Source organism: Taeniopygia guttata, chromosome 7, assembly GCF_048771995.1.
Source record: "Taeniopygia guttata chromosome 7, bTaeGut7.mat, whole genome shotgun sequence".
NCBI lineage: Eukaryota > Metazoa > Chordata > Aves > Passeriformes > Estrildidae > Taeniopygia > Taeniopygia guttata.
Genome location: NC_133032.1, coordinates 6,224,773 through 6,249,241, shown reverse-complemented (window position 1 = coordinate 6,249,241; position 24,469 = coordinate 6,224,773). Strand labels below are relative to the sequence as shown.

At 40.9% G+C, this 24,469-nt stretch overlaps 1 protein-coding gene across 1 annotated transcript in view; it reads right to left on the bottom strand.

Moving 5' to 3' along the window:
* The window catches only part of ADCY5 (adenylate cyclase 5), a 205,054-nt gene that overhangs the window by 54,358 nt on the left and 126,227 nt on the right, over positions 1–24,469 (bottom strand). The window contains exons 4-5 of the mRNA XM_004176713.6: positions 2,787–2,898; positions 2,479–2,606 (exon numbers count right to left, since the gene is read on the bottom strand). Of these exons, the coding sequence (XP_004176761.2) occupies positions 2,479–2,606; positions 2,787–2,898 (240 nt within the window). The remainder of the gene's footprint in view (positions 1–2,478; positions 2,607–2,786; positions 2,899–24,469) is intronic.

Sequence of the window (24,469 nt, the reverse complement as noted above, 5' to 3'; positions counted from 1 at the left end):
CAGTGTCCAAGATGACTTTTTTTTGAAACAGCTCCACTTTGAGTTCCTTTCTCCTTATGATCCCTATTTTATGTGTCACTACCTACTCACTGAAGTGACATTCATTATTTTTATTAACAAGCAGCAGAAATTGTCTAGCAGGTAAAAGAAGCTGATATGGGTAAAGACTCATGAACTGAAAGAGCTCCAAACACAACATTCTAGTAAGGAACAGGAGTTGGAGTAAGAAAAATATAGGTGCATCCATAAACCTGATAGAAACAACAAAGCTGCAGTTCCTGCCTCCACTGGCTGCTACAACCCCTCCTGCACCTCCTGCCAAGCCATTTTACTGACAAAGACCAGGGAACTTTTCTCAGTAGAGTCATTGATGACCAGGTGACTTTGCCCAGACTTTGAAGCAAACAAGTAAGTTTGGTTATTCTTTTTAGACAAATGAAATATCCATTGTTACCTTCCTCATTTATACCAGTGGTACAGTGAATACAATTTTCATTAAGTCTTTCCTATCTGGGTAACACTCCCTGCTGTTATTAGACACAGATGAAATCAGTCTACAGGCAGGGCCCAATGTTGGTGAAGTCTGCAATCAAATGTTCAGTAGTTATTTGTTACCTGCAATCAAATATTCAGTAGCTATTGGTTACCTTAATTGTGAAATCTCTTATCTTGGTCCTTAGGGGAGGAGGGAGGAAGAGGGAAAGCAGGGGTAGTGAGAACAGAATCACCTTCCAGACTTATTAAGAGATAAGACTGTTAAACGCATTCATTATACAGTGAGTGGAAACAAGTTTTAAAGGCTGCTGAAGAGCTATTTGTAAACAAACACTGAGCGCACCTCAGCTCTGTTTATTCCAAGTAAGGTGGGTTGCAGTTACATCAATGAAGTCTAGACTTCCTGGTGTTACTCAGCTTATGGGGAATTACACAGCAACACGTGAAGACCTCTGGATTTCATCAGACCAACAACTGGGCAATGAATACAATATTCTGTGGAGTTGCTGACTAAGGGTTACTGCCTCTTGTGTTTGACAAGACCCTTTGTCACCTGCTACCTAATTGTATCTCTCATGGAAGAAATTGCATTCTTTCAAGGCTACTGGAAACTAGTTACTTGCAATTCCTCTTATTTTGCACGTTGCATGCAAACCCCAAAAGGAGACTGGTGCAAGGCAATGGAGTTTAAAACCAGGAAAGAAAAGGTAGAAAGTCCTGACAGTATACACTGTATACAAAAGAAGGGAATATTGTTGCATATTGTGCTTTGAATTGGGTCTCCTGGGTGAAAACACTGCTTTTCACCCTGTGTATTTGTGTTATGAAAATGAGATTGAAAATTCTGGGTGTGTATTGATGTCCTTGCAGAAATTCAGATGGTTAAGGATGTACTGTACCAAGCTCAGCAAGGAGGTACCTCTAGATTTTATCAAGCTGAATGGAAACTCCATCAATTTACTGCATGGAATAAGTGGAGAACTGCCGAGAAATCTTCTACTTGCTGTTGGTACCACTAATCCTTCAGAAGATGCTTTTAGAGAATAGAAAACAAAAGAGAAGGGAAAGAGCAGGAGAGTCTGTGCAGCAGGGATGATGCAGATATCAAGGTCAGCTCAGCTACCATCCAAAACTGACTGAACTTGCATACACTCAGGATGACCAAATAAATCTTCCTTTCCTGAATTCTGAAAGAACTGGCCTCTGAAAGCACATGTACAATGCAAACAATATTCAACACTGTCTGTAATTCCCCACGTAATAAAACTAGATATGGGTCTCCTATTTGTTACTCTCTAAAGACAGGAATGGTCTGGGCTAATATGGTTGCTAGTCTGACCTCAGGAGCAGATAAAGACTCACCACATGTTTAAAAAAAAAATAGAAATGTGTAAGTAAATGGAAATAAAGGAAAAAAGACCATGAATCTGTCCCAGTCTGTGCCAGAGCAACTTCATGCTTTATTTCAGTAATTAATTTAACTAAAGTAAGAAAGCCTTGAATTTGACCCTTTTGGCATAGGGACACATAGAGGACGAATTATTTAACTATATCTATTTATCTTATATGATAAGACAGTCCTTAGCAGAGCAATTTTAAGGTGAGTAAAAAACTGGTTTAAAGACACATAAATGAATAATGGCTGAAATTTAATAAAATTATTATTTATCCTCTGAATTCACAATTCTGAAATTCACTGGAATCCTCCTTTGAGAATGAGACTTTCAGTAATTACAGTCACCTTTGCCTTTCTCATCAAGAGGCTGAGCTCTGATATCCACATGACTGTATGGACACAAGTGTCTGTTTTGCTGCTGTCAAACTTTAACAGCATTTTGGTTTTTTTGTTCTAGATATTTTCCCTTTTTGCTGGCCAGAGTTCTCTGGTTTGGTTACCTTGCTCCTAATATTAAGAAGAACTAACAGAAAAGAGAATCTACTTGCATTTGTTTTGGGCTTCCCTATGGGGAACATGGTACTTACGAGATGGCCTCTATCATATCCATTCCCATTTCAACACAGCAGTGTGCATGGTCAGCTCTTGCTTCTGGCAACCCAGACACACAGTAATAGCAATCACCCAGGATCTTGATCCGCAAACAGTGGTTCTCCTTAAAAAAAATAAGAATAATAATAAAGGAGAAAGAAGCATTCGGCTTATGTTCATGCTTGCAATAGCTTACCTTTTAGGGCAGTGAATATTTAAGAAATTCAGTGAACCAGCACAGTATGTCATTCTTGCAACAAGAGAATAAAAACAAGAGGAAACAAAATTATGATAGAAAACTTACAGCTGCAAGTTTATCAAATCTGGCAAAGAGCTCGTTCAGCGTCATGACCAGCTCCTGAGCAGTGCACTGGGAGGCCAGACTGGTGAAACCCTCTATGTCTGCAAAGAGGATGCTTGGGAAAAGAGAGGGAAAACAAAAAAAAAGTGTTACAAAATTTGCTGCTGATATTTGTATAAGTATAAATTCCACAGTAGAAGTCTGGGATGGGAAGGAATGTGGGGTGTCCCACCCTACAGCAACAAGGAGATGAGCAGCTCTAATGCACATTATGATGCAGCCCCTACCCCACCTGCAGCACCCAGGAGCTCCTCCCAGTAAGGCTGCAAGCCCAAAATGACCAATGTGCTGCCAAATGACAATTGCAGACCTTGCCAGCTGTGGCCAGCTGTGACATAAGGATATCACACCACAGGTCCACCTAAGAGGGACTGGGAAAGCCCTGTGAAAGCAGCTTGGACTGTTTTGAAAGCACAATTATTTGAACCACAAGTATTATTAATGACTCTCTGATTTCAGTGAATCAATATTAATGTTGTGCTGCAAGGACAACAGTGGGTTGTGGGCTTTTTTTGTTTAAATTGAACAAAGATTCTGTCTCACTGATAATTACAACATGGAAAATACTGACTTGCAATCAAAACCCAGCCATTATGGCAAATTTAAAATTATTCAGTAAAACAAGCAGCAGACTTTATCTATATAGATCCAAGATAAAATGTAGACAAGTACACACATTTATATAAATAGAAAAATCATAAGTTCTACTTGTATATTGGAACATTTATCCAGTGGTTGATTTGTTCTTTGAAGTTGATTATTCCCATCAAGATGTATTTGGAAAAGAAATTAAAAGTCTAAATAACAACCACTTTGGAATTGTTTCTTCTTTGTAAAATAAAACTCCAATGTGTTTTAGGCAAATTGCAGAGGTATGTTTTCAGTTGGAATTCCATGCAATGCCTTCAGTCAGAAAGCAAAACCAACAAAAATATTTTCACAAGCATTTTTTGCAAAAATCCTGAAACACATTTTAATTCTGGCATGCTTTTCATATTTTCCTTCTACATTTCAACTCTAATAAATCACCAACCAAACATATTGCATTAAATATTTCTTTGTTAGTCCCACTGATGCTAAAATGTACAAGAGAAAAAACAAGATGAATGCAGGGATGTCTGAATCAAAATATACTTTGCCATTTTTAAACACTTGAGAAAACACACAAAAATAAATCAAGATGCCACATATTTACAAATAAAAGTAAACCTCCTGAAGAAACACACTTGAAATCAAATGAAAGCTTAGACAAGTCTGTACTTCTCATAAGCAATATAAGTACGTGCTAATATGTAATGTACAAATGGGACATGTCTCCAGTTCTAGTGGCAGTAACAAAATATATCTTGCTGAAAGCACGTTAGCCTTCCAACACAGGGCAAATCGCAAATTACTCGTTTTTGAACATGTTCACACTCCGCTTGTGTGCATGTTGCAATAGCCTTGTGTTAGAACAGGAGAAATCAAGGTCAGCTGCTGCTCTGACATTCAGACATCAATGGGTGTATCTGAAAATACTACACAGGGATGCCCTGAGCCTTCTCCTCATGCCTAATAAACGTGGCTAAATGACTGAGTTTGCTCCCTTCATTCCCCATTACTATCATGCTAGATAAATGGATCAGACATTTCTAGAAGTGAAATTGTGGCAATATTTCAACCACATAAATGAAGCAATCAGCAAAGCCCTATGGAGCTGTTCTACACACAGATTTGTGTTAGCTAACCAAGCACCTGAGTGCATTACAGCCAGCCAGCTGTGTGACCTGCTCTGCCACCCAACAGCGACACTGCTGGGCTATCAGCAGGCACTCTCTGGGACACATGGGCTGCAGGGAATGGAAAACCTCTTCAGGATATGGAAAGGACTGCATGTGAGATGGCAGAGGACAGAGCAGGTATCTGGGAACTGAAGAGGAGAGGACAGACACACATTCATGCCAGGCGACTGGAGAAAGAACAGGACACAAGAGTCAGAGAAAACAGCCTTTGACAACTGGAACTCAGCCTGAAGCCTCTGTCCTCTGCTCTCATCAAGGTACTCTGAAAGCCACTAAATCACATTTTACTCCTCTGCCCAACCTGTGCCCTCCGCACACTCCTGTTAGTACTGCAGCTCCAGCAGCAGAGACTCCAGCCAGGCTTCTCAGTCCCAGCCCTGCTAATGACCTGCAAGGGAGGAACAGGGACTGAGGAACTTCTGTTCCTGCTGTTATTAGCCCTTGTAACCCTTAAATTCAGCCTGCTCCCTCTAAAATCCCCAGCAACCCAGGAGTGACTAGGAAAAGAGATGTCTCTTACAGCGGCCACCACGGAACAGCACATGATCCTCATCCTGTGTTTACTCAGAGCTGTGATTTGAAAATGAAGCCTCTTACATCTATGTCCTTATACACACACAGCGAGACGTCTGAAGCACCTCCAGACCCTGCCAGTGCATCTTACCCAGACTAGCGGCCTGAGAGGTTAAACACACAGATTCCCACCACTCTTAACTCCACACTTCAGTATTACACATCAGAATCAGCAATGAAAAGATTTTATTAAAGGACCATGGTGTTGATGATTGTGATGAAGGGCCCAACTCATGCCAACTATTTGTCAGTCTTCAGAGGTCATGCCATTTCCTTGCTGGTGGGAGGACAATGCCAGTAACAGGCCTCCCTTGTGCCAAAATGTGCGGCAAATGACAGTGGTCAAATAAGGTCAAAAGAAATAAATATTATAGCTAGAAAATACTGTGAGATAAGCAAGGCAGTGGTTTAGCAGTACTGTTAGCTGGAGTAGATTAGAAGGGATTGACCACACAGTCTGCAGCCGGGACATCAGCAGTTATCAGCCCTGAGTTGCAGTCCCTTCGTCTGGGAGGCTACTGCTTTGTGGAAAAACCAGTTCAGCATGTAATTAAAATGTTGTAATGGTTTCAGAGTTCTTGATATATTTTCCACTCCATCACTGTCTTCAGATTTACCATCTGATTGGGTTTTGTCCAGCAGTAACCAGGGTATGACCTCAAAAAATACAGAAAATGGTTTATTTCTGGGAAAGACAGGGAAGAAAAGTGGAGTTATCATTAATTTTATATGTATTTTTAATTTTTTTTCTGTTTTATTTTGGTTGAAAAGTACTACAAATTGTGTTTTAGGGTAGAGGTGAATACTTTCCTAAGCTCCTATTTCAGTTCCTATTTCCAGCAAGGACTGGCTCAAGATTTCATTGCTGTACAAGGCAAGCTCAGTTTTGTGCCTGTTGCCCTATGTGGCTCATGATACTGACAGGAAAAAAGGATGAAGAAGATGATGGTAGATCCTGCAATCCTTCTCTCTGCTTAGGGACCAGCCTGACACCTGCCTGGTCTCACCCAAGTCCCAGGCAAGGGAACAGGAAAGGCAGATACAGGGACTTGAACAGCTCTGGGTTAGAGCTGCTGGCTCCTGTGGATCCCACCATGTCTGAAGGGCAACACGGGGCAGGCTGGGCTCACAGCTTCAGCTGCTGCTGCCATGGCAATGCCAGCCTCTGCCTGAGCTTGGCTCTTCCCCAAAACCAGCAGGACACAGTGGACTGCAAGGCCTCCATGAGCAGGATGTCTGGGTGCCCTGTGCACAGTGCTTCACAGAACTGCAAAGGCAGGCTGAGCTGAAATGAAGGGAGGCACAGCCAGGATGCAGAGACAAGAGGAGAAAATTCCCATCCTGCTGAGTTCAGCTTTCCCATTTTTTTGGTCTGTAAGGCATTCACACAACAGTAAGATACACGACAAGCATCTCTGGAACCAGGAGGAGCCTCAGTGCAACATGCCAGAGATCAGCTCAGGTCCATCCCACTGCACCTGGAGTCCTATCACAGCAGGGCCTTTAGAACTATCTCCTGTAAGTCAGGTGATCCTTGCACCACTGATGCAGCCTGAGGCAGAAGCATCACAGGATCTTTGGGAGGACAAAAGATTGCAAAGGAGAACTTTGTTTGCGAGTGTGCAGGAAGGGGAGAGATTTGGCAGAAAGCAAAGAACATAAGGAGTAAGAAGAGCTAAGGACAAGGTGGGAAGCTGGAAATCACAAGACGTTTAAAAACCACACACATCTACAGGGAATGATTTTGCAATGCAGACTTAAATGTCTGGAGCTAATACAGTTATTAAAGGAGGGACATGACACAAATTTCCCTGCAAATGCAAGATTATCCTGCAAATGCTAAATTAAATCATGAGTGCTTCTAACGTAAAAACAAAAAAACCCAGTTGTGTTCTATTTCAAGCCATGTGTGTGCCATGCACGCCAGCCACAACATAAATCAAGCAAGGCAAGAAACACAAACCCTATCACCATCACAACGGTAATGCCAGTCATGAATATAAACACCATGTGTTGCTGGAAACCAAACGCCACAGGCACTGCATGGGAAACAGAACAAAACCCCAGACTCAGTGAGCTTTAATGCCTTATAATAACTGCAAAGGGCTTTTGACTGCATCTGAACCATGGTATTGTACCACAATGACCACTGCCTACAAGAGAAGAAAGAGTTCATGTGCAATGATAAAATAATAATTGTGCACTAGGAACAAGCATTCACAAGCAAAGGTGTGACAAGAATGCCACAGATTATAGACACATTCTGCCCTTGTCAGTGAGCTCACTAAGCTCACAGGGCCTCAGGGTGCTACAACATCATCCACTGCAATTGGTGTTGCATGCCATTGAGTCATACTGTGAAAAAGGAAGAACAAAGAAGAAGGATGAAGCTAAGAAAACTCTCACTTGAAAGGCTGGGTCAAGCTCTTTACACCAAAGTAGGCTTTCAGAGAGCCACAGTAATGCTGAAGTTGGAAGGGACCTCCGGAGGTCATCTTGTCTAACCCTTTGCTCAAGCAGGGCCACCTAGAGATGGTTACCCAAGACCATGTTCAGATGTCTTTTGAGTATCTCCAAGGTAGGAGCATCTCTTCATCATTTTGGTAAAAGAATCAATTTTTGCACTTGGATGTCTGTTTAAAATGCACTGTAAGCCCAAATTCTTTTCCAGCTCCAGTGGCATAAACATAGCATTAAGTTCATCTAGAAGTTCCTGAACTAGACAAGACACCAGGATACATCCAATCTCTCCTTCTATAGCTACCTGGGGATGGGATGGCACAGCGATCCCCTGTGTCTTTTCCTCACCCTGTGCACAAAATAGGATTCCAGCTTCCAGAAACACCGAGAACATCTCATCAGGTTCTTTCCCTGCTGAATTTGTCAACAACAAAAGGACAAACCAAAACAAGCTGAGGACAAGTTCACAGCAGTGCCACAGTGACCATGGTCAGCGTGTCTGGGAAAAGCAGCACTAATGTGAGCAAGGGCAGCAAAGCCCACCTAGGGAGGGAAAGGGGCCCACACAGATCATTGTGCTGAGTGGCAGCCCAGTGACCACTCCAGCAAGCTGCTTCTAGACCATCTCAGGTCTCAACAGCTTGCGCTCTTGGGATGTCTGTGTGACAGGCTAAAGACACAACCTTGGCAATTCAAAAAATGCTCTCTAGAACAGCAGGACATCAGACAGACCAGAGCTTAAAATCTTTCCTTTTCCTACAGTCATGGGAAAAAACCAAACTAAACAGTAAAAAAAAAACCCCAAAAACCACATGCTCTATCCTAAACTTATATGGTTATTTTGCAGAAGATCCATTTAGTGTTGGAAATTACCTATTGTTTCAAATGAGCCCTAGGACTGCTGTGACACATGAGCTGGCACAGCTCCCCCTTGGAAAGGAGGACTCAGTCTTGCAGCATGTTCCACCTTGAGGTCATTCATGCTGGCTCCCACTTGCTCAAGAGGGTGAGAAGGCACAAATGTACACAAATGTGTAAAGCAAAGGAGTACTGGTGAGAGAGAGAAAAACACAAAGTAGGAGGAAATACACAAAACCCCCCTACAAAATCAAAACTCTTTGTGAGCCTTTTCACCCTTTTCTTTACAAGAGGCAGAAAGCCTACCTCCCGTCCCTCTTCAAAGTTGCCAAAAATGTAAACCAAACTCACATGCCATATTTGAGAACTTCACTCTGCAAGGCCCTACTAAGTGAATCTGGTGGCAGCAAAAAACAACAAAGAAGCAGGAGCCCAGATGGCTCTGGGAGACACTGGTGGCAATGTGCAGTCTGCCATCCACAGCCACTGCACGATGACAGCCAGGCTCATTGCAGACACAAACTGCAGAGCCCTGCTTTGACTTGATTTTCCCGTGTTTGCTCTCAGGTGAGTGCTACTGGAGGTCAGAACTGCCTGAGGGGCTCATCTGGGAGATGCACATCTCCAAAACAAACATGCCACATTTGTGGCTGCAGCTCTGTCTGCATCAGCAGGGCTGGGAATGGCCTATGGAAAGGGTCTGGCCTTGCTGATGCTCAGGAGCTGCTGAGAAAAACGACACCATACTGTCCATCATGGTCAGTGCTCCTCACCTCATGCCTGTGCTCTGTCCCTCACTGACAGCACAGGAAAGGAGAAGAAATTTAGATCCTGAAATCACTAACCAGAAGGGGGAAAATGCACCAGTCATGCAAAGAAAAGTTTTTCCATGACCTCCTTAGGTTTGCAGTTTACAAGCATGAGTAGCATCCCCAATTACTGGAACTTAGCTATAATTAGGCAACATCAGTAATCCTTTTTTAATTTTAAATATTAAAAACTTGCTATCCTCTCCTTCTAAACATTTCAAGTTACAAGATTTTCCTATTTCAGCAGACTATATTTAGCCAGATTGATTTTTCACTGGAAACAGGAGTAATAAATAGTCTTTTGGGAAGAAAAGCTACTTGAGGAAGGAAAAACCAAATAAAAATAGATATGCAGCAGTTACCAGCCAAACTATAGGTGCAATACACTATAGATGGCTTTGAGATGAGTGAAAGGAATTTTAATTCTCCATCATTGCCAGCTGAATTAGCTACTTCTGTCTGTCAAACCTAAAAAGACATCCAACTAAGTAAGACTTCGTGTTACTAAAAAGGAAGAAATTTAGACCTTTTCCATTTATCTAAGAAGGGACTGATGGGAATGCCAATTTTTTTCCAATTGTTATGGTCAGGGGAAAAAAATATGTAAATGTAAAAGATGCCAAATCCATTCCATCTCCAAGGAAGTTTAAGAGGGCTGAAGGACAGGGCCTTTTGCAGGAAGGAACCATGCACAGTGTGACCCCAACCATGTGCCTTTGCTGTGACTCTGAGCAAGCCCAAACCCACCCAGCTTTGCCTGACCAATGCAAAAGAGCTGGTAGGTCTGTCCAAACTGGAGCTAAATCCAGCCCTCACAAAATATCAGATTTGTTTTCATTCCACAAAACATCCTGAAATCCAGAACTGCATGTAAAACAGAAAGGAAAAGCCATATTCTGGTGTTCAAACTTCAGGTGTGCTCGTTCCTTTGAGCATTGCTGCAGTCTGTTTTCTGAGATTGGAGCAATCTCTGATATGAAAATCCTGCTGTAAACCAGTTAGTAGGACAACAGAGCTAAGAGAAATCTGAAAAAAGGGACCAACACAGTTGTAATTCTGTTCAGGGAAGGAAGGCACTATTCCTTCCTGCCTTCTCTTTGAGACAACACCTTGCAAAATTGACTGAAGCTATAGAAGCAGCACAGTAGGAAAGAGAAACAACTAAAAATTTAAGCATTAAAGCAAAAGAAAACCGGTTGCAAAGAGACTGTGTGCCAGCAACCCATCAGTTGTCAGAGAAGGGAAGAAAGTAATATATTTTGCCATAGTTATATCCTTCACAAGTATATCCTGGCTCAGGCACATGGTATAGAGATGAAATTGCTTCTAATCAGGTTTGTGATGCTTTCTGTTATATATTGCTCAGGTCTTTGTATTTGATGGAGGAAGAATGAGCTCTTCATAGCTGTGAAAACTGCCTTCGGTCTGTTCTTCTCTGGTATCATGGATATTCAGGATAACAATGATGCTTTTGTACTTCCTAACCAAAAAGCTGCAATGATTCTGCATGTAGCCATCACTTCAATCTGACCTTACTCCTTTGCTCTTTCCCCATGTCCTGTCCTTTTGGGATTTATTTACTTTGTCATTTCAGCAAGTCAGGGTTTTCCCTCTGGAAAGTCACTACATAATGAAAACATTACATTAGTATATAAATGTAATAATTTAAAAAATTCAGGAGCAGTAGTGCCTTTCCCAAAGTGGGTAGGTGGCAAAATACACAGACTCCCAATGGATCAGCAGAGGAGGAACAAGTGATGTGATGCTCTGTGTACATGATTTCCATGGGTAGCTTATTAGATCAATAACACAAAGTGGCCATTTGGTGGGAAAACAGTGCTGAAGAACACGAACAGGAGTCTTCCTGCCCTTTTTGGAACAGTCAGTATGAGTGAACTCGCTGCCCCCTCACTTTATAGTTTAAAATGTAGTTGAGCAGTTGTGTTTTTAAAATTACACTCATGAAACTGTAAAGACAAATGGGCCCAAAGCACTCAGAGACATTTAAATGTGCACACTTTATAATGGTCACTTTTCTGAGAAACACCAATGAACATCATTGGAGAGGCACTGTAAAATGAAGACGTAATTCTTCACCAGGTGTTTTGAAAGTTAAAATGGCTGCCCAAAGAAAACAGTACAGCTCATTAACCGAGGGATTAATGTTATTTGATTAATAAACAAACCTGATAATAAATTTAATAATAAACCACATTCATGTTTTCAGTGACAAGGGAGATTGGCTGCAATGTCAGAATCAAATGAAAAGGAAAAAATCCTGCAGGAAATTGAACTCGTTATCTGGTTGTTGTAGGCTGCATTAATTTTCCTTACTTGATAAGAACCAGTAATGAATAGATACCCTCGACTCACAGCTATAGTCTCCCAACTTTATAAGAACTATAATTTAACATCGAGGGTTTTTTTCCCTTTTTAAGATGCCACTTACCATCACATCTGAATTGACAGTGGCACTTGGGTTGATGTCTATCTTTGGTTCCCTTTGGTGACACAGAAAACTCTAGCTTCCATGGAGAAACAAGGTACATATAATGAAATTCTGTACAATTGGTATCAGCAGTAAAACCATGCCTCCTCTGAAGGCAGTTCAGGTGAGTTACTGCATAAGGATTTCTATGCAAAGATGGTCCTTGAACAGGGAATATGAAATTCCATGCACCTCTTCAGTCCCTAACATATCTCATATTCCAAATACTTGGCACATTTCCATTATTTCATAGAGAGTAAGCAGTGACACTGAGCAACTGTAAAAATGTCATTGGTGCTAGAAAAGCAGCAACACACTATTTTCTAGAGAGAGCACTATGATATACAGATAAAATACCAAAAGATGCTCAAGGTGACATGGGAAAACCCTGGCAAAGCAGGAATGTGAATCCTGGCCTCCTAAGCCCAGGAAACAAACACACGAGTCCTACTCCTGACATGCTGGAGCAGGAACAATGGTGAAGGCAGGTCTGCTCACTGCATATGTAAGTCTCTCTAACTTACCCCTAAATCCCCTGATTTTTGCACTCAGTGGTTTCTTCTCATAATGAAGCAGACATATAATTTTAACTTGATTTCAAGAGAATTTCTGTAATTGCCAGCAACAGAATAATAGATCTGCATATAAAGAAATGGCTTTTCTCTTGCCTTTTCCACTGGAAAATTTAATTTCTGTGTTAATGCATTAAGATATTTCACTAAGCCATTTGCTTGCTACTCTCACTATTCACAAAATATTATTACCAAATGTAGTTCCTGCAAACAGCTATTAGTTTACCAGTGTTCTAATATCAATAAAATCAGTACAATCTGACCAGGTCTTTTCTACAGCATAGAAAGCCACCTTGGAGACTACTTAAAACATATAATATGGTAATATGTCTCATAGCATAAAAATAAGAGGAAAGTTGCTTTCTACATCTATGCAAAACCAGTCTAGCTAATTTCTGTTTACTTTCTTTGCCAATGCAGTAGCAGCAATTTTGGTTTTCACAAAGCTGCATGGAATGGAATTTAAGTGCCAGGGAGGACACATGCCCATGTGAAGTCTAACACAGCTGGCAATAAAATTGTGGCTAACGAGTCACAGGACAGACAGTTTGGGACTTTCCTGCTGGGGATCTGGGGAATCCAGAGCTGAATTCACTTGCAGAGAAGGAAGGAGTTTGAACAAATTGCCTCAAGTGAAATGTCTTTTAGAATATCCAGGTTAACAGCCACACTGATCCTGTCCCCAGCACTGACACATTCAGGTTTCTAACAGAGGCCTGGCATTAGAATGATTTGCTCCCCCAGCCAGGAGCAGCATGACTGTGGTGAAGTGTTTCTCGAAGAACACATCTGTGCTCTCGCTGGGCTCTGTGGGGTGGCTGCATGATCTGATGGGGCACAAGGTCCCAGCATGAGCAGGGCCCGGGGCTGTCAGGCAGATCTGCAGCAGTGCAGAGGGCAGCGGAAGGAACGGAGCATGCAAACGGAACACAAACCCTAAAGATCTTTGAACAGTCTGGAACTTGCAAGATGCTCACTGAGGCAAAGTGCAGCTGTGGCATTTGGTGCCTGTATGGCTGGGTTAAATGCTCCTGCAGTTCAGATATCAGGAGATGATTCCCTATTCCTGCGCACCAAGCCACTCTCCGGAAGCCTGAAAATGCTTAGCACAGCTACTCTGTTTCTTAAATATCACAATAAACACACTTGCAAAAGTGCTGGATTCTAACAGCCACTGCACAGAAAGAAAGCAAGTGGGGAGAGGGGGGAAGCGCAGCAGCCCACACAACATCAAATGCTGGTAGGCTCAGTGCTAAATAGCAGATGATTCTTACTGAATAACTGCCCTAGTTTTTGCAAACAATACAGGGAACAAAAATAGAAATCCATTTACATATTGCTGTTAATAACTTTATTTATAGTGTCACAGCTAAAGCACAGTAACTGCAGCCATGGCTTAACTTGAAAGCCATTCACTGTGGAAGAGTCAGACAGATACTGTTTTCTCAATCCTTATGCAACTGAAAAAAGTCCTGGTAACAACATCCAGTCACCAGAATCCTTGTAAACAGTATCAGAAAAGAAGTTAACAGCAGTCAAAGCCAAACACAAATCATCCCCAGCATCCTCCTGCCTTCTGCACCTTCTGGCTACTTAGGACATGCTGTGGTTAATCAAAGAACACCTTGGCAAGAAACCCTGGCAAGTAATTTTTCACTTCAGTTTGGGCCTCGTGATAGCACCTTACAGGAGTACTTGACTGTTGTTTAATTTATTTACTTGGTTGTAATTTGTTTGAATTAAGAGGTACAGACAGGGCCCAGACGAAGTCAGCAGCTACAATAAGAAACAGCGTGTGTCCAGCATTAATGAGAATCCCTCCCATGTCCGTGCTGCCATCTACATGACTGTAGCCAAATCTTACCTGGGAACCAAGATTCCAGCCAGCTAAAATACCACTGGCCTGACATAAAAACCTGGCATATCTTTAAGGTACAGAAACACACACAGAAATTTGTATCCTTGATTCCATAGTATTTGCAATTGCCTGCTATTTATAAGTAAATTGAGTGAAATTGAAAGCAAGAAAACCATCTCCTGAGACCCATCACCCAAGATGTGAGAAAACATGGATCTAATTTTCCCTCTGCTTGAATCCAGCCTGAACTGGACAACTAGCTATTTTGGATTGGGAACAGGGGTGCCCTCAGGACCTCATGCTGCAGCTGCTCATTACATATAAAATACTCAGAATAATTAGAGGCAGAGACAGCGAGAGCTCCGCTCTGCCCTGCTGATTATGGTGCACGCTGTGACATGGGACAGTGGGATTCAAGTTGCTGCTCTGGGGTTTGATTCTTTTATATAGAAAAATGAAACAGAATTAACAAAAGAGAATGAGGATGCCTTCTTCATTTATGGCCTCTCCTAGGAGATGTGGCCTCAAATGACCTCTGGTACATGGGAAAACCAAATTCAGATTACCTACCCTGGCACGTGGGCTCCTGATGAGCATGGTGTGCCTTATCACCTGTGCTTCTTCAGGTCTTCACTACCTCTGAGTTGTACTTTCTGCCACATGGAATGTCAACTGAATTATTAATTCTCTGGGTTTCCATTTTAGTGAGGAACAGAAAGATGCCCCTTTGGCCTGGCAGCCCAGCCAGGCCCGGCTCACTGCCCCGCAGGCACAGCCCGTGCCCACGAGAAGTGCCCAGCACAGTGTGGGGCTGGGTGGTGTGTGTGTGTGGGTCTGGGGGGTTTGTGTGTGTGTGGGTTTGTGCACACTCCCCCTGCTTCCTTAGGCACACTTCCTCAGAGCCTTCAAGACGTGGTCATCAGGACATTTCTGCAATAGGAGCCAAGCATTTCTGAACTCATATCAGCCTATCAAGCAAGATTGAAGAACTCACTGTCTGTCTCAGGTTTTAACTTTTCAGACAAGATGCCATTTTCAGTTTACTTCTTCCCCCACTGCATACTTCCAAGGAAAAGCAGCTCAGCAGGTAAGCTACACTTGCAATTTCAATGTCCCTGGGCTTTGCACAAAATTTGTAATAATTTCAAATTTCAACAACAAAATTTTACTCAGTTTGCAGCTGAAAATTATAAATAATACTGGATAGTAAGAATAGAATATCACTTACCATTTACACTCTGTAACACAACTTTGTCTCTACATGAGACCTCTCATCCTAGACTGTGACCTGATGGCCACTATTCTACAGAAGGGAAGAATCTTAGGGAAAAAAGGCAAGGATGTGAGGTTTTTCTCATTTTTAATTGAAACAAAGTAGAACTATTAAATGAAAAGGCCTCTTTTTCTCTTGCCTGGAAAGGAAATTAATCTCACAAAGGGGCTTACAGTAGTTTTGAATGCAATCCAGAACAAAAGGTTCCAAATGAAACAGAATAATTATACTTTTATGGATCAGCTCTTGGCATTTGTTGAAGCCTGATCTGTAACTGCAATGCTCAAGTTCCCCTGAACAGAAGCCAAAGTTTTGTTTGTTTTGTTCTACAAATTGATTCTTATTAGCTCATTCTTTGGAAACAGCCAAGGCACAAAGCAGTGGTGCATTGGTGTGCATGTTCCTGGGAATGGAGGCTCTCCACCAGCACTGCTATGGCACATAACTGTCCACATCTACACCTGCTTGCATTTGGTTTCCATTGCCCTTTCTTTTTTCCTCCAGACATCCTAAAAATTGGTAAATTTGCTCCTTTCTTTCCAAGGTTTTTTTGTCTTCCCAATATATTTTGCCCACCTCTCCTCCCCACTAATATCTCATCAGCTCTGTGACACGTTCTCTCAGTTCCTTCAAGTTCCAGGGCGTTAAAAAGCAGTTTTCTGAATTGCTGCTTCATTCAGCACTACTCTATGGGTCTGCCAGGCCTTGGAGATAACAGAAACCAAGTAGTTGTGAGAAGGAGGGTTGTCCTAGTAACCCTCTATTAGCAGCATTCCCCACAGTGAGCAGGAATGGAGCCAGTGCATGATCACACTCTGCAAAGAATCATGCTTAAATTAAAATACCTACCCAAAACATCACCCTCAAAAAAAACCCCAAATTAATGAGCTGGTGGATCAAACTGTCACTACTGTAACTCTGCTGGGAAAATTCCCCACTGATTCCTACCTGCACCTTCCTCTTCACGTGAGAGGGCAAGTCGTGCTTCCAGATGCTTTGCACAGCTGCTGCTGGGACAAACAGGCATTTACAGCTGATCTTACAACTCAGCAAAGCCCTGGTCACCCAGCCTTCTGTGTCCCACTTACTGGGGAGATCTGTGCAACAGGAGGCTAGGAGACAATATTTTGCTGATGGTCAAACAGATCCAAGTTTTATGAACAGGTTTATACATATTTATAAATAGCATGCCAGGTTGGTCGATTCTGTAGAACTGCAGATGAAGTTGATTTTGAATGTTGATGATCCTCCTATATGTTTAAGGCATCTGTTTAGGAGGTTGATTCATAAAATGGACATGGTTACTGGTCAAGAATGTCCTTAGATTTTCTCAGTGCCTTTGAAAGCCTCAAATATTTGCCAAAATCACAGGCAGCAACCACAAAAAACTCTGCTGCTCATCAAGAAAGATGAAACCTATAGTGCTATAGTCTGGTTGCTTTTTAAACAGCATCACACAGACACTTCCCAATCTCTGAAAGCTACCTGCAAACTTCCAAGTCCCTAGAATCTACACAGTTCTACAAATCCTTATTCCCACAATTTAAAATTATGTGCATCCTTTTTGAGCTTTGCAACAAAACCACAAACGGGCACATAAAAATCTCAGTTTTCTAAAAAGAGCACTTCTATAATTCCACAAAGGCAATGCCATGCCAATGGGATGTGTGTGATGAAAGTAATTAAACCTTTGGTGCTTTGCCTCCTTTGCTCTTTTGTGCAGTCCTCTGGTGCTCCTCATTTCTGTCAGTTCTGTTTCTGAAGTGACCTGTTCTGAGCTTGGTTTCTTACAAAAACCCCACTTATAGAATTTTGCAGACTCCACAACCTCTCCCCAACTTTTTCACCACTTAGCATAAAATAAAGTTAATAAAAAAGAGAAAGTTTAGATACTACACTATGACTTTCATGTACTGAAGGACACAGACTCAAGTTAGCAGTAGTACTAACTTGAGTCACAGGATGCCAGACCACTTGAGAGCTCTTCTCCATTAATTGGTTCCAGCTTTTGTCTCTTCTTCATTATTTATCCACTGTCAAAATTATATATACACCAGTAGGAACAGATGCACAAATTAGCAGCAATTGTTAAGGGATTTAAATATAGTATAAAACAAGAGAAGTTAATCCATCCCCATCCAGAAATGTGCCTCTATTTTATAGCTTCTGTTAGAGAGCTTCAAATAGTTTTGCAAAGTTCCCTGCATTACAGAATAAAAAGTTTAACTAATTTTTGCTTCTCAGTCATTATCATCTAGGGAGGAAGCAAAAAGGTGGGATGATGATTTTAATATAAACCTCTTCAAATGTTATATAAACTTAATGTTCTTAAAACCACTTTGCATGTTAACTACATGACAAAGCAGTTCATCAACTGAAATCTCACGAAGTCTTTACAGGAGAAAAGCAACTCTGTAAAAGCAGGTCTTCACAAAAGAAAAGTTTTGTTCATAGAATACTCAATTTTTCTTGTCAAGGTTACTCTAGAGTACAGAGGACTGAGAGTGAATTAGCTGAATAAACGTAATTTGATGCTTTTTTTTTACTATAAATTTGATAAATTTGTTTTTATCAGACCAATTAGCAGTCATGCATTTTTAAAAAATCAATTTCTTCTTAGTAGTATTGAAGAAAAAAGAGAACCCAAATAACCTTGATGAGTTAAAATTCTGCTCTGTAAACTTCTACAGGCACCTTCATTATTCTCTCCAAATTACTCTTCACAGGATTTCATCATTAAAACATCTAACACTCTTCAATCCATCACCCTGTGAACTTCACAGGCCCTCGTGTACACTTGGAATAGCAGGGTGTGAATTATACATCACAGGCCCTTCCTAATTGCTGCTGGCTTGCTGCTGGCTGCAGAGCTGCAGTCACCTGGCACGCTGCACTGCTGGGATGTTCCCTGATTCCAGCACACGTGTTCAGGGAGCGCATCCAGCGGGGTGCCTTGCAGCCAGTTATTTATCTGCCTTGTTCTGCTGAGGGTACAAGCCTTGCTCACGGCCCTGAAGACACCAGAGGCTCCCAGCAGGCACCAAGATCACAATATATTCCCAGTTCAAAGAGGAAGACCACAGAGCAAATGAATAGTTAAATGAGTTAGCATGTGTTTGTTCGTAAAGGTTGCTGTGCACACGCACAAAGAGGTAGATTTGCTAAAATATACAAAAATGTCATCTTTTTTGGCTTAAAGGTTTTCATGGCTGAACCATCAATACATTTATTATTGAGAGGGAGTGATCCCGGGTTGAAACATCCCCTGTAATATTAACACCCAGATGCATTGCACAGCTTTGAGGTCAACTCCAGCTGTATCAAAGCTGCAAAGTAAGTGAATTTCTTTACACATGAATTTTAGTGTGAATGCCAATCTCCAAAAGACAAGTGACTTTCTCCTCTCAAAAACAACAAATTGATTAGGAAGAGACAAGTGATTAGTGGTGGTAAGAGCAGAATATTTCACCTTCATCCATGGGTGAAACCTACTTCTGCACTTCCTAAAACTTATTGCTAACTTCATAGAAAAAAGAAAAATCTGCAACATTAAAAAGCAAAGATTCACATCTGCCAGGAATAGGTGAAACTCCCAAGAGCTAGTTCTTGACAGAGAGAGTTCCTGCTTAGGTAAAATTCACTGCTATCATTTGGGGAAAGACATGGGTAGGCTCATTTCCCTCCTACTCACTTTTCTCTTCCTACAGCTTCAACCAGAAGTTACAGCAATTAAATGCTCTAAACTCACATGAAACCCACGGTTACACCCCACCTACAGGCAAAAATAACTTTCTACTGCTCGTGGGCACATGCTTTGAATAAGGAAAAGGAGGGAGAGGTCTTGCCAAGCCTTGATTCTCAGAAACAACCAACCAACCCATCAACACACTTTGGAGGAAATCGAAGCTCAGGGACTGGCACAGAGAGCAGCAGTGAAGATGCAAAACATGGCTAAAAGTGGCTCTTGGGCTTTCTCCTTCTTAATGCTTGTCTTCCTTGTTTTTAAACAGAAACCATCAATTGTCATTCTGCCACCCCACAGAAAGGAGAGAAGACAAGGAGGAAGATGGATTATACAGTAAATATTAAAAAAAGTTACTGCTCCTGCCCTTTCCTGGCAATGATGTCTTCCAGAGAAATTAAAGCTACACAAACTTTGGCTGGGATGAGGGACTGTGTAATATTTGAAAATATCCCTGCCAGAACTGTCAGAAATGTATACCTGCCATAATGTAACTTTATTTATTAAGGAGCATAGGTCCTTCACCACCAATCCTGTGTAAGAGAACAGTGGGAGGAGGGAAGAAAAAGACGTTTGCTTAGTTGAATTTTTCCTCAAATATCATAGCTCACAATTCCATAGACCTTTGCAACCTGGGAATTTAAAAAACTTCATAAGCAACTACTTAGGCATCACAACACCTAAAAGGTGAAGAGGTTAAGTTGACACAGCTGGTCTGAATACCCTGACACTAAGCCAAAGTGCAACTATTGGGTCATTTTTAAGGGGAGAACTTTTTAGTGTTAGAATGTCATAAAATCAAAAGACGAGTTACAAATGTTTTCCATTTAAAAAGCTGAAAGCAAATGGTCTTGCTTCATTTCTGCAAATGGTTTAGTTCAAGTTGACAAGAAGTTTAAGAAACTCTGAAAGCAGGTTAATGTTGTTGAGTACATGATTCATAAGAATTATGTGAAGGGGTGAAGAGAGGAAACTGTCACTTTTACTGCACTTGGATGCCAGCCCTAAAATAAGCTTCTTGAAACAGTTCATTAAAGGAATTTCAATGACAAAGCCAACCTTTATCCATTCACAGAGGACTTCAAGCCTCCTTTCATAGCACAGAGATTACTATATTTGGCCAAACCTAGATAACATTAAAGCCATTATCACTGCAGTGAGATATTATAAATAGCAACAGTAATGTAAAACACTTAAAATTCTGTCTGGGAAGCATGATAGATAAACAAAATTATCTATGCATAATTTAGAGCTTGTCTATCAGACATAATCTCATTCATGATAACATGAACAAATTTAGTTACATAATTCACCTTGTTGTTTACCCAAAATTACTTGCATAGTCTTGGGAACTCCTTTCCTGATTGCTTTTGACAATAGACTTTATATTTAACACACACACATATGTGGGAAAGGTCAAATCATGCTCTGAGGTCCTGGATTTGTCAAAGTTAATTCTCATTCAATAAATCAGGACAGGAAGATGTTTCGTTCTCTGTTTAAAGGTTCTGTTCATGTGTATCGAAAAAGAGTGTATTAGCCTCAAACATTTGCGTCTTTGTTTTGTCACGACACTAAAATTTTCAGAAGAACATGATCCTGAAACAAATTTTGCTGCCAAAAATTACAGGAAATTATACTTTCATTGTGGATAAATTAGTCTCTGAACTTTACTTTCCATAACAATAATCAGGAGATTATGAACTCATTTGCAGGAAGTCCAGATAAAAAGATTTGCTCAAAAAAGTTTGTCTTTTACCCATTCAGGTCAGAATGACCACAGTTATTTACATTTAAAAAATCATCTTTCCCTTATGGAGAGACAGCCCACCCCCTAAGGGAAGTGTACCACAGTAAGCAATATCATAGCAGAACTGCTCCTTATTGAAGGATCATGGCTATGCTTTACAGACTTACTACTGGTACTTGTGGAAGATCTCTTCTACACAGGTTTATATTGACTTCTTTTTTCTTAAACAAAGAGAAAAGAGAAAAAAAAAAAAAAAAGAAGTGTAACCTCTATTTCTAAAAAGCAAAACAAAACAAAAACAACAAAAAAAACCCCGAATCATGTAACATAAAATCTAAAACTAAGCATATAAAAGCAGAACTGTAAAGCTAAGGACACTTAATTTTTAAACTAGAAAAGAAAGCCTACACACATTAACTTCACATAATTTTAGATTAACGTCTTCTGCTGGTAGAGTGGTTTGGGTTTGGTTTTTAATTAAAATTAGAGGTGGTCCCAAAAGCCCAGACCCAATCATCCCTGAAAATTAAAATATTTAATCTTGTCTGGAAGAGAATTTAGTAAGACACTTCTCCCACACAAAATGTCAAACCAGGCTAAGTGCACAAGGCTGTGCTCTGGTGCCTCCTGAGTCCAAAGGACCGAAGTTAAACCCTTCTGGATGGAAACCTCCAGAGCCTCATAATTTCCATTTTGACAGTGCGTTTGGAAAGCAACCTCACTCTGAAGATCCATCAAAATTCAAGATGTCAGGTTCTAAGCTTTAAGATGACTATCAAACTTTTAAATTAATAGTTAACAAAAATTCCCACCCATTATACTTTCATTTAAAATTTATACACAATCTTGGAGAATGGGGGAGAAAAGAATCACTGAATACAGCTGATGGAGAAGGAAAACCCACAGCTCTTGCAAACACATGGACTTTCCCACTCCTCTGAACTGCAGAGGAAATGCTCCTGCTGATAAATCATCTACAGGAAGCCAGATTCAATGGCTGGGCACAGCACCCTTGCACTGACTTCACATACTTCTCAATTGCCTTGACACAATAACCTTTAGCTCATAAAAACTTAGCTCTTATGACATTTCTGAATAGTGACGAACACAAAACAGAACTGCTTGGAGCGTTCGCATCTCAAAAGCCTCCCCGTGAGCATTTCCCTGCACAGAGTAAAGAGCCTGCTTGCTTTTATTCAGCCAGTTCATTAATCAGCATCCCTGAGATGCTACCTCCCCCCTCCATGGTGTTTCTGTGTGCATGGAAATGCTTCAAAATCATCCACAGCCATTCCCACTAGAGGTGATTTCAGTGCACCCAGGCAAGAGCAAAGGCTCCATGCTGAACTCCTGGTGTGAAATGAGTCATTTGTTCCAAATCATGTTTCCTTTCTTCAATATTCGCACTTAGTTATTCATTTCCCTAAAGTACATGAAGATGAGATGTTCCTGAGTTATTTTCTATTTGCTCTCAGCACATACACTATTTTATTCCTATTTCTTATCTCACTTTTCCAGCCTTTTCCATGACTTCAGTGGGCTGTGATTTAGGACCTCACAGAAACAGACAACAAAGCCCACTTTGAGGAAGATATGATTTAAGTTGTTTCCTCTTAAGATCTTTTGAGACCTTAGAGTCCCTTTGCACCAGAGCTTGCTGCCACCTGCAAGGCCCTGATTCCTAAACACTCATTAACATGAGGAATAAAGTTAAAATTACTCTTAAGCTGAAGAAGTGACAGTATTACATAAATGCCTGTATTATTCAATAAATATGCAAGATGTGAAAATTAAATGTTTGCAAGTGTTCTGTTAGATACCCATCAGGAACTGACTGGTGCATATACCCATTTATGTATTTGTGTTTCACCTTTCATGTTTCTTCACAGCCATAGCGAAAAATCATAGCTCTTCTCTCTTTCTATACTCTTAGCCATGTGCCACTTTTTGATGCATCTTTTGAGACATCCATGTCTCCATACAATCTTTGATCTATTTTTTTCCAGTCACAATTGTTACATCAGATTCCCCTTCCCTCTTTAAAATTTTTCATTTGCAAACTTAGTTCATTGTTGTTTATTTCATTTTTGTATATGTAGTCACAGAAATTAAAATTTCAAATCAGTATTATCTTAAAGAGACAATCAACTTTACTAAGATTTGACTACTGAACCACTGTCAAACCTGCAAAATAATGACATATGGAAATAGATGTGGAAGACTAAAATACCATAGTCTTATGGCATGCTAATGAATTGCATTAGTCTGAATGTCAGGCTGACCTTTGAGTAATGGAAAAAAGTAATTCACAATCAGCATCTATCAGAAGAAATTTACACACCTACTTGAACAAGCTCAGTATCATTAAGGAAAAAATGAATGTGAAGACACAAAACTTAATTTACTGTAGCACAAAGTCTGCTGAGGGCACTGAGGGCCTCTTCCCCTCCCCCTCATCACCATGCATATATCCTTTATTTTTCTTCACTGAACTGTTATTGTCTTTGATTTCTGATACTGTTTTTGTCTGCATTGTATTGCTAGTGGATCTTTATCTCTTTACTGAGTCACAACCAAAAAAACTGAAGGGCTGAATTTCATCCAAGCCAGCACACAGACTCTCCCTGATTTCTGTGAGTTTTATATAAGACTCTACATTCAACGCTGAGCAAGCTCCTAATTTTCTCCTTGTACATTGCCTCTCCCAGCTACCCTCAATCCTAAGGAAGTCTTCAAATGCATCAGAATTTCATGTGTATTGTTTCACATCAGCTGTCGGAGGGTGCAGTATGTTAGAAACTCACTTTTATTTGTTGTGCATAAAGTATCAGAAAATACAATTCAGTAACTAAAGCTGCATGAGAAAGACTACACAAGGAGTCCACAGGGAAAAAAACCCTTCTTGTAAAGGGAGATGGAAAAGGGAAGCTCTCTGTCCCCAGTCCCAGTGTCTCAAAAGAAGCATTTATAGACTGACAGAGCTTTACACAGTTCTGGGACCTGGCTTAGCTGAGACATAAGTGATCTCCAAAGAGATCGGGTACAACAGTAAAGGTGAAATGCATTAAGATTAGGTTAAACTTTGCAACTGCAGCCTATAAATCTATCAAGCCCCTGAAGTACTTCTTTCTTGCCTCTTCCCTGGGAAACTGGACAGTGGGAGCCAGGAGAAGTTCAGAAGCTCCTGGGGCTGGACTACGCCAGCAGCACGAGCTGCCTTTGATTTTGCATGACTTGCCAGAGATTGAATATCAAACTCTTCTCATCCAGGTAGACCAAGGAGCAACACATTGCTGTGTGACTGAGCAGGTGTCAAGGCCATCACTAATGGACCCCTGCTTGTAATTCCAAACTGCCAGAAACCACTCCAGAAAATCTACACCTTAGCCAGGCTCTGCAATTCACCCTGTGGGAAGTGTTCTCAATTTTTGACTTGCATTCCATCATCTCTTATCAGAGGGG